This window comes from Carassius gibelio, chromosome A12 (assembly GCF_023724105.1).
Source record: "Carassius gibelio isolate Cgi1373 ecotype wild population from Czech Republic chromosome A12, carGib1.2-hapl.c, whole genome shotgun sequence".
NCBI lineage: Eukaryota > Metazoa > Chordata > Actinopteri > Cypriniformes > Cyprinidae > Carassius > Carassius gibelio.
The window spans coordinates 22,387,777-22,403,628 of record NC_068382.1 but is presented as its reverse complement, the minus strand read 5'-3'; the positions used below and the strand labels follow the sequence as shown (position 1 = coordinate 22,403,628).

Here is a 15,852-nt window from a genome sequence, read left to right as displayed (position 1 = left end):
TCCACTCACACATGCACACAAACGAAGGGGCTGAAGGATTAATTGTCTGGAGTCTTCGCCGATCTAATTAAGGGTCATTTTGCATCATGGCCATATTTTAGCAGCCCCTGTGATAGAGGCGGTAATTAAATATGAGGGAGTTAGCCGCACTAACGATCTTGGGACCTTGCCTTTTGCATGTCAAATTAAATCCCTCATAACAGCTTGCTCTTAATGGCATTTTATCGTTGAGGATTAGCATATTCTGTTGACACTGTAAACTCGGTTCAATTTTTGTAAACAGTTTGAGTACAGAACGCAGCGGTGGCCAGAGGGCTTCAGGGCATCTTAATCCAACCTGCCGGAGCCAGTGAACCAATCAGCGCTCTTCTGAAGCAGTTGTGCGGATATGCTAATAAAGGAAGACAAAAAGTAATTATTATTGCATGCAATTAGCAACCCGATAAGGCTCGGTTTTGAAGTAATGCAATTTGGAATTACTGCCATCTGTTTAATACCCATGTAGCACTCCAGTTACAATGTCAGGCCACAGGAAATGAAAGAATCCACCCGTCTGTGGCTTTAAACTTCACCCAAGCCTCACTAGTACTGCCATTTTTATCAGTCTGATTTGACTCGATATAAAAGCTCGGATACAAAACTCAGGTTTGCTTATACGGTTAAAACCTCACGAAGATGTAAATGTAAACCTTTCTTCATAGTCGTCTCATTCATCTGATTGTCACACGGATGCATTTTTGTAATAGATTTTCTCTTACAGAGGCAATTTTACATTGTTGCCTTCAGGTCCTCATGGGAAGTTTATACTTATGAGCTCAGATGTTGGAATTATGCTGAGAGGTGAATTCTTATTTAGGCGAGGAGAAAAGGATGTTTCGGTACTAATTTATGGTTGATCTGTATTTTATGCTACGTATTAATCATTTAGGCACAGAGAATTATGTGAAATGTTGTCTGTCACATCATAAACCAGCTAAATTAGCAGTATTTTCTGGTATTTTTTATCGCTATTCTTCTCCAGGAATCAAGGGTATTAAATCTGCTATAATCATAAAAGTAGTGGACACACTAGACCTTGACCGCACAAAGTTTCTTCGAACACTGCAACAGTCATGATATAATGTCAAGCTCTGCAGAATCTTTTTGGAAACATATTCAACACATAAAAATGATCAGTAATGTAAAAACAAAACATTTCAGATTGCATACTTCCTACGAGAGCCGAGCAGCTGCCTTTAAGATGTATATGAATTCTAACAGATATCTTTCTCCAGGAATGATAAACCTGCTCATTTCCAACATAGCGTGCCCTTCCTGACCGCTCACCTCATAAATATCATCATTCCAATATGATTTGAAGACCGCAAGTGAGAAATAATGTCTGTCGCTTTTCTCTCTTTCTCTGTCTGCACATCGGTTGCTCTTTTCCCTGCATTACCTTATGCTTGAGTAACCTGAATAATGATCAACCGCCACACATTTCCATATTTCTGAAGATAAGAGAAGTCAATCTGCACACAGACAACTTAACCAGCTTCCTGTGGCCTCATTTTGTGACGCTTCAGTGAAGAGACGTAAAACACATGGACATGACCTGCTGAATCAATCTGCGCTTCAGAAAGAGAGAGAGAGAGAGAGAGAGATATACACAAAGAGAATAAAAGAAGGACACTGAGATGGAGTAGTGCCCCCCGCTAACACTCTTACAGTACCCATTAAACAACACTTATTGAATCAATTTACAATGCCTAATGCAGTTTTTGAGTACTGGGGAGTTCAAGGACAGTGACTGTGTGTCTTTTTAAATTCATGACCAAATCATATTTGAAATATATTATACAGTCTCTAAAGCTTACAAAAGCTGTATAACTTGATCAACAGTAAAACTAAATAAATAAATATTAATAAATATGAGTTATAATAAGATAAAATCTACTTAATTTAAATAACAATTATTATTAATAATAATAATAATAATAATAATAATAATAATAATAATAAACTTTTCCATTTAAAAATACATGTTTTTCATTTGTTTCTTTAATTTATGATTAAGATTACATTACAGGACAATTTCACACATTTTATTTAACATTTTTTAAATATAATAAAATAAATAAAATAAAATAAAATAAAACTAAATAATATTTATTCATTTGAAAATGATCGGGTTCTTCTCGGGTGGACAGTAAAATGGCATGTCCTGTCAGCAATCCATTTGCCACTTTCTTCATTTTTGCAAATATTTTCAAAGTCTAATATTTCAAACAGCATTTCGGAAGGGAAAGTTAGTGAAAGTGACACATAAATATAAATTGAATTAGTCTACAGTATATTACCTAGGTAAAGAAGTAACTCTAAAAGTAAAGAAGTTATTTGAAGAAGAAATGTTGTCATCCTACAAAAGTAATACTTCCATCATGCACAAGAGCTTGTCATGTGTGAAAATAAAAGAACCAAAGTAGCCTATAGCATTCATTTAGTGAAATACACCCAAACGTGGTAAGTGCAAAAGTTTCCACATTGACTCCAGACTGACTTGCTAATGCTAATAGATTCATGGCCCTATTTGTGATTTGGCATGGACACAAAATTCATGTTTCACAAGATCGACAAGCCTGTGAGGCAAACACAGGAGAACCGGCATGACTCTAGCCAAAGTGATGAAGGCTGTCAAATCTCAAACACGAAACAGTAAGTCAAGCTGCAGTTCTCAGCTGCTGTTTTGCTGTGCTAAGCTAACTCCATGCAAAGACTTTATCGATCAAGGCCGGCGGATATAGACAAGTGAAGGAATAAGGTCAGAGAAAGAGCAAAAGGTTACTTGCTTGATTTACAAATGTATGTTGTTCATGAGGGTCTAACATGTTTCAACATTAGACTGCTGTTGTATCCATCTTAAAAATAACACCAACAAGCCCAGTGTATCTGCTGGTCTTAAAAGCAGCCAAAATGGCCAGGCTGATATATTTGATAGTTTTAAAGGGGTTTTGGATACTTATCAGCTGGTCAGGATGGGAAGCCAAAACCAACTTAATTCAGCTAAGACCACCAAACCACCTTATGATAGTTTAAATCCAAATTTGAGTTTTGATAAACCCGTTTAAAGTCCTTGCCTTCAAGGTAAGCAAACCAAAGCCATGTGCGCTCCATTGTTTTTTCCAATGGCAGGCAGCAAATAATTATTCATTGGTGTAACATAACTTTTTTCTTGGATTAATTCCACCACTGATGGTAAGTAAATAGATTAATACATTTATTAATTCACATAACCCAGGTAGAACAACTAAAATTGGCTAAGACTAATTAGTTTGGTATAAATTGGTCAACCTGGTCTACCAGCATTGGCAAGCTGGTTTAGCTGTTCGGCCAAGCTGACAAATGCCCAACAATCCTCTAAAACCTACAAACGTTACCAAGCAAACCAGATTATCAAACCAGAATTGAAAATGTCATGCTTACCTTTCCTACATACTGTGCATCTGGACCAATGTGCTCCTCTAAGACAAAGAACTGGTTCCATATCCATCCGCGTTTGGGCCGATGGTGGACCTCTGTTTCCCCGTCCTTAGTCTGGTTGTGGTTGCGAGTCGCATTATGGCTCCTCGAAATGATTTTGACTTGGCCGTGATGGCTCGCCTCATAACCCCTCTCCAGAAAACACAGGCACAAAAGTACAGGACACAAACAAAAGCTCGGGTTCACCTTCATGACTGCAGACAGGAGCAAAATTCCCAATATTCCAAAATGATTCCAAAAACTACACCAAAACTCCAAAAGTTCTGCAATAATCCAAGAACACAGTGGTATTCCACAAATGATATATTCCAAAGGAAATAGATGGTTTCCAAACCCCCCTCCTCCACCACCACCTCCTTGTCCTCCACTGCCACCAACCAGCAGCCACGTCTACTCCTTATTCCCCCCACTTGGATTGTAGTTAGAGGGGCTTGATTTAATCAGACATAGGACCGGAGGTCCAGAAGGCTTGGATGAGGTTCATATTTCAGTTTTTCTGGAAAGGCAGCAGAAATGCATTGACATCATGCACTCTAAGAACACTCAAGTAAGAACGCTGAGGCGTTCAAGCCCAGATGCAACAAACATGTAAGACAACTGCAGCGGCCATGTTGAACCTCCTGTGAAAAGATAAGATGGACAAACAATTTGACATTTTTCATATGGTTTCAAAATACCACAAGAAAGGAGACATCTCAAAAGAAATTTAATTATGAGTATGGCATCATGGCTTAATGTCCCTTTTTTTTAAGTTCAAGCCAACAAATTTGCTCTGGTTTATTTTGCTAATACATGTTTCTATACTTACTGTACACCAGTGCATGTTTTTTTCCCAAGAGAAAGTGCTTGTTCTGAAATGAATTAGCCTTGACAATGTTAACCAATACCCAATTATTTTAGACAGTTTTTGCAATCACTGTGGCTTCTGTGGTGTGGGCCAACCACAGATTTTTCATTATTGGTTGAACTATTCCATTAGAAGAAGAAATTTATGAAATTTCCTTACAGAGAACCAAAACAACAGATGCTTGGCACAGTAAGTCAGTAACTAATTAGCTCCTGGTTATAATCAATATTTCACTGTTTAACAAGACCTGCCATAATGTAATACCTTTGGATTCAGTCATCTGCAGTGACTGCGGTGGAGACCGAACACTTTCACAATGCAGTCTAATATAGTTATTCATCCTAAATTAGACAAGTTAATATGCAAATGTAAAGGGATATCTAATGCTTAATTACTATCTCTATCTCTCATATTTTGAGTGTTCTTGGTGATATAGAAGGTTGTTAAACTCCAAAAAGCATACGACTCTTTAGCCAATGCTTTGGTTAGAAAAACAACAGCAAAAAACAAAACGCAAATTTTTATTCATGAAATGTGAAAGATCATAGTGTGGAGTTGCGAGGGGCATATTTAGTTTAATGAATGCAGAAATGCTAATCCCTTTCTATGCACCAACAGCACTCTCATCAAGGTTTAAAAAGGTCAGAAATGTTATAAAACACAATTAAACATGAGAAGTCTAAAGGATTCTGCATGCTGTCAATTACCGCAGCAAGCAGATACGACTAAATATGTCTATGGTTACATATAGCTAATGATATTATCACCTGCAAATTACAGTTTATGCTGCATCAGAGAATGTTGCTTTCAGTGGGAATACTGTTTTTCAAAGAAACTCAAGGGGTTGCAAAAGCAAATGTACTTCATGCAAACAAAAAACTTATGAAATTATAATAGCAGCAATGCAATACAAGGGATGTGTCCCCTCCTTACACTTTTAATAATTCTTAAACTCGATCACTGCACTTTTTTCAGAGGGCATATATGTCCATATATGAATAAATCTAGACTTAAATTCAAAGAGACAGGATAGTCTCTGCATAGCGTGATATTTCATATCCAGAATGAGGCGATGTGAACATCACAGAGCGCTCAGCACTCTCATTCAGTGTATGTTTCATTCATACTTGATGCACAGAAAATCCAAGATAGACTAATAAAAGTAATAACTTATGATGTGCCAGGAAATACCTTATTCGGACAAAATAATCCAACAATTGCTGTTTAAGCTGAATAAAAAGCTGTAACGTTTGGACTGATGAAACGTGAAGACATTACACACATGACTGAGACAATATATTGTTTATGTGTGTTTTTCAAGTCATCTGCAGGTAATACATAACTTATATGAATAATGCAGTGCTAATTGACATTGCATGTATTACAATATATAAACTATCCTGCCTTATTTTGTGTAGAAAAATGGGGAAAAAAAGTGACTGTGCAGTAGTATATAAGCAAATCGTAAAATTCATTAAAAATATAAGAGAAATATTACAGACAAGAAAAAAAAAATATATATATAAAATATATATATATATACACACACACACATATATAGCTATTGTCCAGCAGTTTAGCCAATTAAAAGCTTATATATATATATATATATATATATATATATATATATATATATATATATATATATATATATATATATATATATATATATATATATATATATATTAAACTGTAACTACAAGATTATTGGGGTATATTTTACAAGAGTATACTATTTCTATTAAAACATTTATGAATTACTTGCTATTTCTTTGTAATTACCTGTGAAATTTCCTAGCAAATTGTGAGGAAAAATATGCTACACAATAAATACTTTTTAGGCAAAAATTTAACATGCTTGCATTTTTAACAGTTTATAAAGCAGCTAATTTCAGGATGACAGAAACATCCAACAAATAACTAACCACCGTCACTTGTTCATGCACGAGACTCTAGAACTCACCGAAAGCCTCCAGCACGTGCAAGCTTCCGATTCTAATACTGTCATGGGCGTCAAATCCTTTAAAGTGTAAACAGTTGAAATCCCCTTAAAAATGTACATGGATTTAAAAATATGTTCTGGATTCTTGGATAATCCTCATGTTTGAGCAAGCGCTTCACTCAGGAAATAATGCAGCCCGCATTTAGTCACTGGCATCACCTATAAAAAGAGCCTGCTGTTAATCAAGACTTCCATCAGGAAGGGAGACAAATTCAAACATAGAGTTTTACATAAATGTGTTGTGGTAACAAATAACACAAGTGCATCCTGATCTGTTGGGATTGACTCCCTTCAAGAACCCAAGGGCGTCAGCGTTTTCTGCGAAAAACTAATCCTGTGTCTTTGAGCTGTCAAAAGGGTTAAAATAAATCAATGAGCTGTATAGCAACACTTCAACAAAACAAGTCCACAAACATGCATAGCATTACATGCCACTACAAACAGACAATGCAGTGGTTCTCAAAGTGTGCTGTTATTACAGGAGACTCACATAAAACTCAAAATGTGTTTTTTTTTTTTTTCTTTCTTTTTTTTCGATCTGGCATTAGACAAAGCTATCGTATGGCTTTAGAAGACTTTGAAGAAAGCACACAAGTAGCACTGGACTGTTTTTATTGCACGTTTATGTTCTTGTTGAAAAATACTTGTCTCAGCAGTCAATAGCTATCTATCTCCTTTTGTGCTCCATGAACTATTTGTTCAATGTAGCTCCAGCAAAGCAGTATTTAAAACGTTTTTTTTTTTTTTTTTTTTTTTTAAGCAATTTTTGATGAGTGCAAAAAGTGAATATAAAGTTATATCCATCCATCCATAAGTAAAATGAGTTTTAAAATGGTTGCTTTGCTTATTTTTCCATCTTTCCCCATTCAAGCAGAAGATGTACTGTATGCCGATTACCTACTGTACATAAAAAAGCGTCCCAGAGATGCCCAGTTGTCCCTGGGTGAACCGATGGGTTTTACCCTCGGTGCTGCTGTTCTCTGAGGTGATGCATTGGGGTATTGTGGACCGGATTTGACAAGGTATGTTTCACATTTAAACCTCTTCAGTGTGTGTGTGTGTGTGTGTGTGTGTGTGTCGGCACCTCCAGAGTTGCTCTTCAATCAGAGCGCTAATGTAATGATTGTATTGCTGATTATAATTAAAACACCCTTTCAATCCCCCACTCCTCCGCCCTCTTTTCCTTTCCTCTCTGTCCATTGGTTACGGCTCACAGCTGTATTTAATCAATGGCAGCTGGTCTCCAGTAGTGAGGCATTCAAACAGCAGTGGGGACTTTCTACTGTCTGACCTGAGATCAGCAGGATATGCATTTAATGTCATAATGGTTAAGATTACAACATCAGTATTGGGTTCTGCTCCCAAATCTGTATTATTTATGTCAGCAAACTGGAATATCACCAGTAGAACATGATGTTTGAAACAGTTTATCAACAGTTTTTCACTGATATACCTTAGTAAGATTCTTATTGAATCATTATGTATTTTTTATGTATTAATGGTTTCATTAAGCAAGGATACATTAAATTCAAAGAAGACAATATTACAAAAGATTCCTATTTCAAATAAACACTGTTCTTTTGAACATTCTTTTCATTATAGAACAGCACAAGTGTTATTTAGGAAACCTGTCCGAATTGTGCTTAAGACAATAAAAATATGTGAGTTTACCAAGGAGGAAGACTGATAAGAACAAGTAAGACAAAAAACTACCGAGAGTCGATAACATTAAAACAGAGAAATGAGACGGCGAGGAGGAGAATGAGGCCTTGTGTTGCCTGGAGCGAGTATTTTCATGACCTGCTGTGATTTCTCAGTCTGGACCCTCTGCTGATATCAAACTACAGAAGGAGAGAGGAGGGTATGGAGGGTCAAACTACCCATGGCAGAAGAGAGAAAGACTAATGATAACCGCTGTTAGAACACATTGTCAGGCAGATGGAAGAGTAATCGCTCTAACAGTGAAGCAGACCAATTACTATGGCATAGATTAAACATTATTTTTTAAAGAAAATCACACTATATACTTATTTGAATAACATTCATTATTCGATCTAAGTGGTGGGTCTCCAAAGAATAGCACCGAATCACAAATTATTATCTGTCAGTAAAATTGAATAAATAAAACAAATACAAAATATAAAGAAGGAAAGTCTGCAAAAATGTAAGGAAAAATATAAGTATGACAAATATAAAAATTTAATATTTTTAATAATATATAATTTATGAAGTTTATATTATAAATATAATATATAAATATAAACAAAACATAACGACTGTGCTTTTAACAAGAACAGCTTGAAATGTGCAGCATTTAACCTTAATATTCAACCCCCCTCCCAAAAAAAGGCCAAATAAATAAAATAAACTAAGTTTCATAACAAATATATTGTTGTAGTATAATTATTTAATGTCAGTAATAATAATACTAATAATAATAATAATAATAATAATAATAATAATAATAATGTAAAGTGCTAAAAAATATATGTAATATTACTTAAGGTTATAGTAATACTTTGACATTAATTGAATATTTAAGTATTATTATAATTATTATTATTATTGATGTTGTTGTTTTCATTCTTATAAAACATGCAATATCATACCATAATCTTTTAAATAATATTAAATTCAATATTTTTTTATAATATTAAATAAATCATGGTCAGTTTTTGCACACTTAACACAATATTTTCACTTCTAAACATTTCAGTTATAAGTTTGGCATCAAATCAAAAACGTTTCTAGATCAAGTCCAGCTATGGGTTTCATTTTAGAAACTGTCCTTACGTTTATATTGCATGTTTTATCTTCATTTATCCACACATGCACAAATATGTTTGCTGTACATATGAATACCTGGGAATGTTAATGTGATCACAGAGCCAATAGCAGTGTGAGTGTGTGAAGAACCCCAATATTTATGAGATGATTCAACACGAATGATCTTAGAAAATATATTTTTACAGCAAATGAACCGCTTTAAAGCAACAGACCTGGAAGATGCTTTTGGGGAGGTGAGAAATAATAACAGGTTTGCTTTCTGTGCATTTATGTGTTTTTGTGAATGCTCAAATAATGTATGTACACTGACTGCCAAACTCTCCCAGCCTACAGTGTGAAATATACAGAAAAAATCAGAAAGATCAGACACTTACCAATGAAAGCACTCACACACACACACACACACACACGTTCAGAGAGAGGCTGAAATTATACTCATACAACCAGAATTACATTGTGAACAAATCTCTCTAACAGCTCATGAATATTCATTCAGTGGTGCGAGCCAATTTCCACTATCTTTTGGCAGCTGAAGGTGAGAAGGCCACTCAGACATTGTGTTTTCCGGTTGCCTGCGTTGAAATGTCAGAAATAAATCACACAGCACCTGCAGGAAATGACAGTTTTGATTTCCGAAAGAGAGGTTAAAATTGAGAAGAGATCTTGCTTCCGATTATTCATGATGCCATGCAGCAGCGGGCAGTTTGCTTTCTTTCTTTGGACTTGAGCCCTGCAGTGTCTCAAAGAGATGCCTGGCTGATGAGTAGTCAAGAGATTTCGACGATCACAAACGAGATCTTTAGTGCACCTCTTTTTTGTTTTTTTTTTGAGAGAGAGAGAGCATTTGCTTTAAGCTACTGTTTGTCTATTTATTTATTTATTTATGTTTGGGGGCAGACCAGAGTAATCTAAATAAAATAAAATATGGTACAAATATTTTGCTTGTATTTCTTTGGTTCATTGTAATTATTTGGTCAAAAATGCAGCTCTACCTCTGCCATGCTAATCTAGATTCTGTGTGTTTCTCAGGACACACCACAGTCTGCGTAGTGTTGTGATACGTCATATTCACTTTGCAGCTGTGGTGATGAGAGAACACTACTGAGAAACATTTTATATATATATATATATATATATATATATATATATATATATATATATATATATATATATATATATATATATATATATATATATATATATATATATATATATATAGGTTATACATTATTGGTCACTTTCCAAAAAATTTTAGTATAGCGCATCTACTAATAATTATATATAAATAAATAATTTTTAACAATGCAAACATTTTAGGAATTATGCATCACAATACAAATGTCAACTTGTATCCGATGCACATTTTTTTTTAATTGATGCATCGCATAATTAACTTCAAACAACCAGTTTTACCATGATGCCAAACACCTACTGTAAATATTATGAAAAACATGGTAGTACTATATTACTTTTTTTGTCAGTAAAGTATAAAACTGTTTAAATTAGTCAAGATAGCAAAAATCAAAAGACATTTTTAGTATAAAGATTGCTCATTCTTCACATAACTTAGAGTTATATTACCCAAATTACTTGTATGGCTCTATACTCTTACCGAATGCCAACCATTTGTTTCTCATCTGGGTCTATTTTTACTTCTCCACAGAAATGAGATCAAGTTGACCCCTCATCGAAACAACTGAGAGCTAAAGTGCAGTTTGGTGAATTCACCCAACAGTCTTTCTTCGAGCATCTGAGCATATTGCTTGTCCCCATTTCATTCACTGTTTTTCTCTTCTCACTGTTGGATCACAGATCCAGAGCAAAGTGACAGCTCTCTTGTTCTGTTCTTCTGACGTGTCTGCGGCCATCTTAGAGGACAACCCGGAGCCATGAAAGCCAGTGTAAGTGACAATCTCTGCACGGCTTTGGTGGCCTAAATCACTCCTGCATCCCATATGCCCCACGTTTGATGAAGAGATGGAGAGGGAGGGGAAGGAGCGAGAGGAAAGGAAGGAGGGAGGGAAAGAGAGAAGGGATTCTCCTGTCTTTCTCATCACAGAAGGAGGACACTGCCTCTGAGACAGTATCCATCTGCTACACTCTGCAGAGAGCCATTTTCACTCTGACATTCTATTTACCTTTAAAACCCTCTTCATCTCTCTCTGTTTCTCTCTCTCTCTCTCTCTCCCCGTCTTATTCCCCTGCTGCATTGCAGCACACTTTGAGTTATGGTTTTACTGATATCATGTAGCAACAAAAAGCTCTTTACTGTGCAGCGCTGCCCAGCACAAGTCCTACAGTACGGAGGGAAGGGCGGCACCTCTGCTACTTACACCGTTCTACTGAACAGAATATGGTTTCTATGCAAATATTTATCAAGAAGCTCTCATAATGCAGGGCTTCTCTGCATTATTGTCATATCAGGAGGCTCAAGAAACATTGAGAAAATACTGAGTGGGTTTTTGACAAGTAAAGATGAGGAAAAGCTTTGCATTTTATTGAATCCAGTAAAGTATAGGGGATAGAACTTGATGGTGTGTAAACACATGTTTTTCTATAGATTAAACATGCCTCATCCATTCACAACTATGAGACATAATAAATGCACTGCAATAAATTAAGAGAACCTGTATTCAGCATTAGATATACAGGTTCAGGTAAGATGACACTGCATGGTCTAATGTGTATCCAGCAGGGACAAACTTCACCATCTGTCTGCAACAAAACTATGTTTCATCTTTAAAAATGGTAGAGCTAACTCTGTCCCAAAATGCCCAAACACACAGACAAGAGCAAGACAGAGTGAAGTCAGAATATATATATATATATATATATATATATATATATATATATATATATATATATATATATATATATATATTATATTATATATATATACATATATATATATATACATATATATATATACATATATATATAACGACAGCAACATTGCAGCTTTTACTATTGCACCAATTTTAACCTCTCTCACTTTTAAACACATATTCACCCTTTCACATAACATCTCTCATATTACTTATGATATTTGACTCTGCTTACTTCTTGTTCTCAGATCTGTGAGACTGATTTAGCACCCCCCCCCCCCCATATCTGTGTTTTATTACAGGCAGTGAGCTCCCTGCTGGCTTCTGAGGTCTTTAGCTGCATTTTGGTTTCTAGGAAACAGAACAGCATCATCAGAGTGGTCCCTCTACATGCATACATTCACACAAAATAAAAGATGAGATGCAGTGTATCAAGTGTGTGTATGCAGTGTAATGGAAGAGGGGTCTTATATTATATTTATTTTGCATTAATGACCAAATAACCATACATTATCCCAATTATTGTATGGCTACCTAGAAAATAAATACATTCCCGAAAATTATATATTGATTTAAATCTAAATGATTACACATACTGTAGTATAAATGAAAAAATAAATAAATAAAAGGAATTACACACCTTAGTAGTCATTATATAAATAATATAATGATATATTATTGATTCATTGAAAAGAAATTTAGAGACCACTTGAAAATTAAGATTTTTAGTTACGTTTTAGAGTAAAATTTATTTTTTTTTATTCTGTAAAATGTAATTTTTTTTATTCCGATGACATTTCTTCAAATTTAAAAAAAAAAAAAAAAAATATATATATATATATATATATATATATATAGCTGAGCCTAGTCTCATGTTTTATTTTTATTTTTTAAAAGCAAAAAAAAAAAAAAGAGAAGGGAGTGCACAAAGGCAAAAGCTGAAAGGAATCTCTGGGGGTGCATGCAGAGGTTTAAAAATATAAATTAAATCATGATGTCTCTTAACCACGGTTTAAAATACAGATTATTCAAATTAAGAACAAACAGAAACAAACATACATTCAAGCAAGCCCTGAAGCTCTTGATTTAGCTCTATTTATAGGATTCTCCATTTTAAATAAACATGCCATGCCTTTTTATAGCCAATGGATCTTTTCAAAATCAACATTAATGCACACAAAAATGTTTGCCTGTGTGACCCATTAGTGCCTGTTTCGTCTCTGGAGAACCTCAGAGGGGCACCAGTGCTACTGGAAATGGAAACAATCTCTCGTTTTCAGTACAAAGAGCTCCCAGGTGCCCATAGGTGATGACTTTCTGTAAAGAACTGTCCCTGATAATAATGTATATATAGCCCATAAAGCTGTTCAATGTGTTATGCTTCTGCCCTTTGGAAATCGTAATGATTCACGCAGGTTTAGATGGACACTGCGAGGTCGAACAGGAGAGTCAAATGGCCACAAACAGGAACAATAATATTGATTATGACAACCAATCCAATAACCCCTAACGTTACATCCTGACAAGAGATAATGTGTGATCAATGGCTCTCAATGCTGCTCCGGGTTATGAAACGGATCTGATGATCTTTACGATCTTCGCACACATATGCTGTCTACGGAGTTGGTGGATTCTCAAAAATAATGGAAAAGTGTTTTATGACCATTTGCAGAGGATTTAGTTTTTTTCTTTGTTCCTCAAAGCAATATAATGATATTTGAAAAACTAGAAATAACAATACAAAATATAAAAAAATAATAATTTTCAGTTTCAGTGACACAACTGAAATTAATTTTAAATGTTTTTTTTTTTTTTTTTTGTTTTTTTTGGAACTTGTATCTACTGTACATGTCAAATTACCTCTTACAGTAATAATTTCTCAGTCACAAAGGCTGTATAAATGTGTTTCATAAATCAAGAAGTTACCCAAATGAATTCTTAGCAATGTATATTCCTAATCAAAATTTAAGTTTTGATATATTTACAGTAGGAAATTTACAAAATACCTTCATGGATGATTTTTTTTTTTTTAATGTAAAATCTATACATTTGGCCTATACAATGTTTTTTTGGCTATTGCTAAAAATATACCTCAGCGACCTAAGACTGGTTTTGTGGTCCAGGGTCACATAAATATAAAACCCAATTAAACCACACCTTTGAAAAGCCAGTAAGTGGATTATTTTACATAGCCAAACCACAGTGAGTGCTGCACGAAACCGTCTGACTGACGAGAACAGATCGATTTGGAAACAGACGGATAAGTGCAACAAGCAGTGTTTATGGGTCGTGCTTCAGTTTAATTCAGTCCACCCTACCTAGGGGTCACTCTGTCGGGTTTAAGATGGACAGCACAGTCTTAACCTAACCATTGGGGAACATACTTTGAAACTACTTTAATGAACAAGTTAATCTACAGCTACTAACCGCATGGTAGTCTTGTGTGTTACTTACTATTATATTTCAACACGATCATTTTACTTGAAGCAACACTGCTTAATATATTGCATTACATGAACTGAACTGTATTTTGTTTTACTGAAGCTGCAGATTTATTATTTAAAACAAATGGAAAAATCTGACACAAGACAAAACACATTCTTTTTAACAAATCGTTAGACCTTATGGGCAGTTGCTGCTCAAATTCATCTTGTTTCAAGGAGTTTTAGATATTTGAAATGGAAAATACTACTACAATGATTACGAAATTGATTTTTTTAAGCTTACAATGCAAGAAAATCTGAAATAAAATCTGAAAAACCCTTATACAGTACAACTTAATTAGTACCGTAAAGTGAAAAACAGCAGTATTTACTAAAGCTGCTTAAATAAAATCATATTAATCTAACTGATTAAATAAATTGAAAAAAAAACTTATTTTAAAACAAAGTGCATCATGGCTTCCACAAAAATATGAAGCAGTTTAAACTGTAAGAAATGTTCTAACTATAAGATTATTCTTATTCTTATAATTATTATTTATTGGTTTAATTATTTTTTGAGCATCAAATCAGCATATTAGATTGATTTCTGAAGGATCATGCAACATTGAAGACTGGAGTAATTCTGAAAATTCAGCTTTGCCTCACAGGGATAAATTACATTTTAAAACATTATGCAAAAATAATGTTCTTTTTAACTGTAATAATTATTTTTCAATATAACCGTTTTTACTGTATGTTTGACAAAATAAATGCAGCCTTGAGCATAAGAGAAATCTTACAGATCCCAAACTAATATATAGCCTATATAAAATAAAAGATAAAAGACTTGTTCTCTCCACATATATGACACAGCGTTTAATAATAAAAAAAAAGTAAAAAATAAATAAATAAACACTATACCCTTGCTACATGTTGGCTACAATATCTGTAGTGTATGTGAGCATTTGCTGTATGACAAACACTGCTCTGTAGCAAAATGGCCAAGATGTTAAAGGCGGTGTTTGGAGTCTTAGGTTCATGACAAGCGATAAGATGACCAAAGTCTTTAAAATAATTGGCATCACTGCAGTGTAACAGGCTCTGTAATCCATTCTACCCTCCATATCTCTCCTTTACACTGTGACGCACACAGAACTGCTTTTCTCGCCTACTGTATTTCCCAGAACAGCTCATTTGCATTTCTGGTGCTTTTCTATGTGTTTCCTTTTCAGTATATCTTCCCCGGCATAGGGATGATTTTGGGCATGCTCCCCCATGGATATCTGTTGCTCTTTCTTTGCTTTGTCATCCTCCGCAGTCTGTTCATCTAGTCACAGGTTGGCTCTACGTGTTTGGATGAGTGGGGTATTTCAAAGCAATAAGCATGAATGCACGTTTCCCCTGCAGTCTTATTTACTGCGTGATGTGTGAAGTGGCTTTTGTATCTCA

General features: G+C 34.7%; 1 protein-coding gene across 3 annotated transcripts in view; it reads right to left on the bottom strand.

Annotated features, from left to right (window-relative positions):
• Window positions 1-15,852, bottom strand: part of LOC128025480 (cadherin-18) — a 139,933-nt gene that overhangs the window by 67,031 nt on the left and 57,050 nt on the right. For all 3 annotated transcript variants that reach the window (XM_052611877.1, XM_052611879.1, XM_052611878.1), the window contains one exon: window positions 3,463-4,139. In XM_052611877.1, coding sequence (XP_052467837.1) covers window positions 3,463-3,711 — 249 coding nt within the window. In that variant the 5' untranslated portion in view covers window positions 3,712-4,139. The remainder of the gene's footprint in view (window positions 1-3,462; window positions 4,140-15,852) is intronic.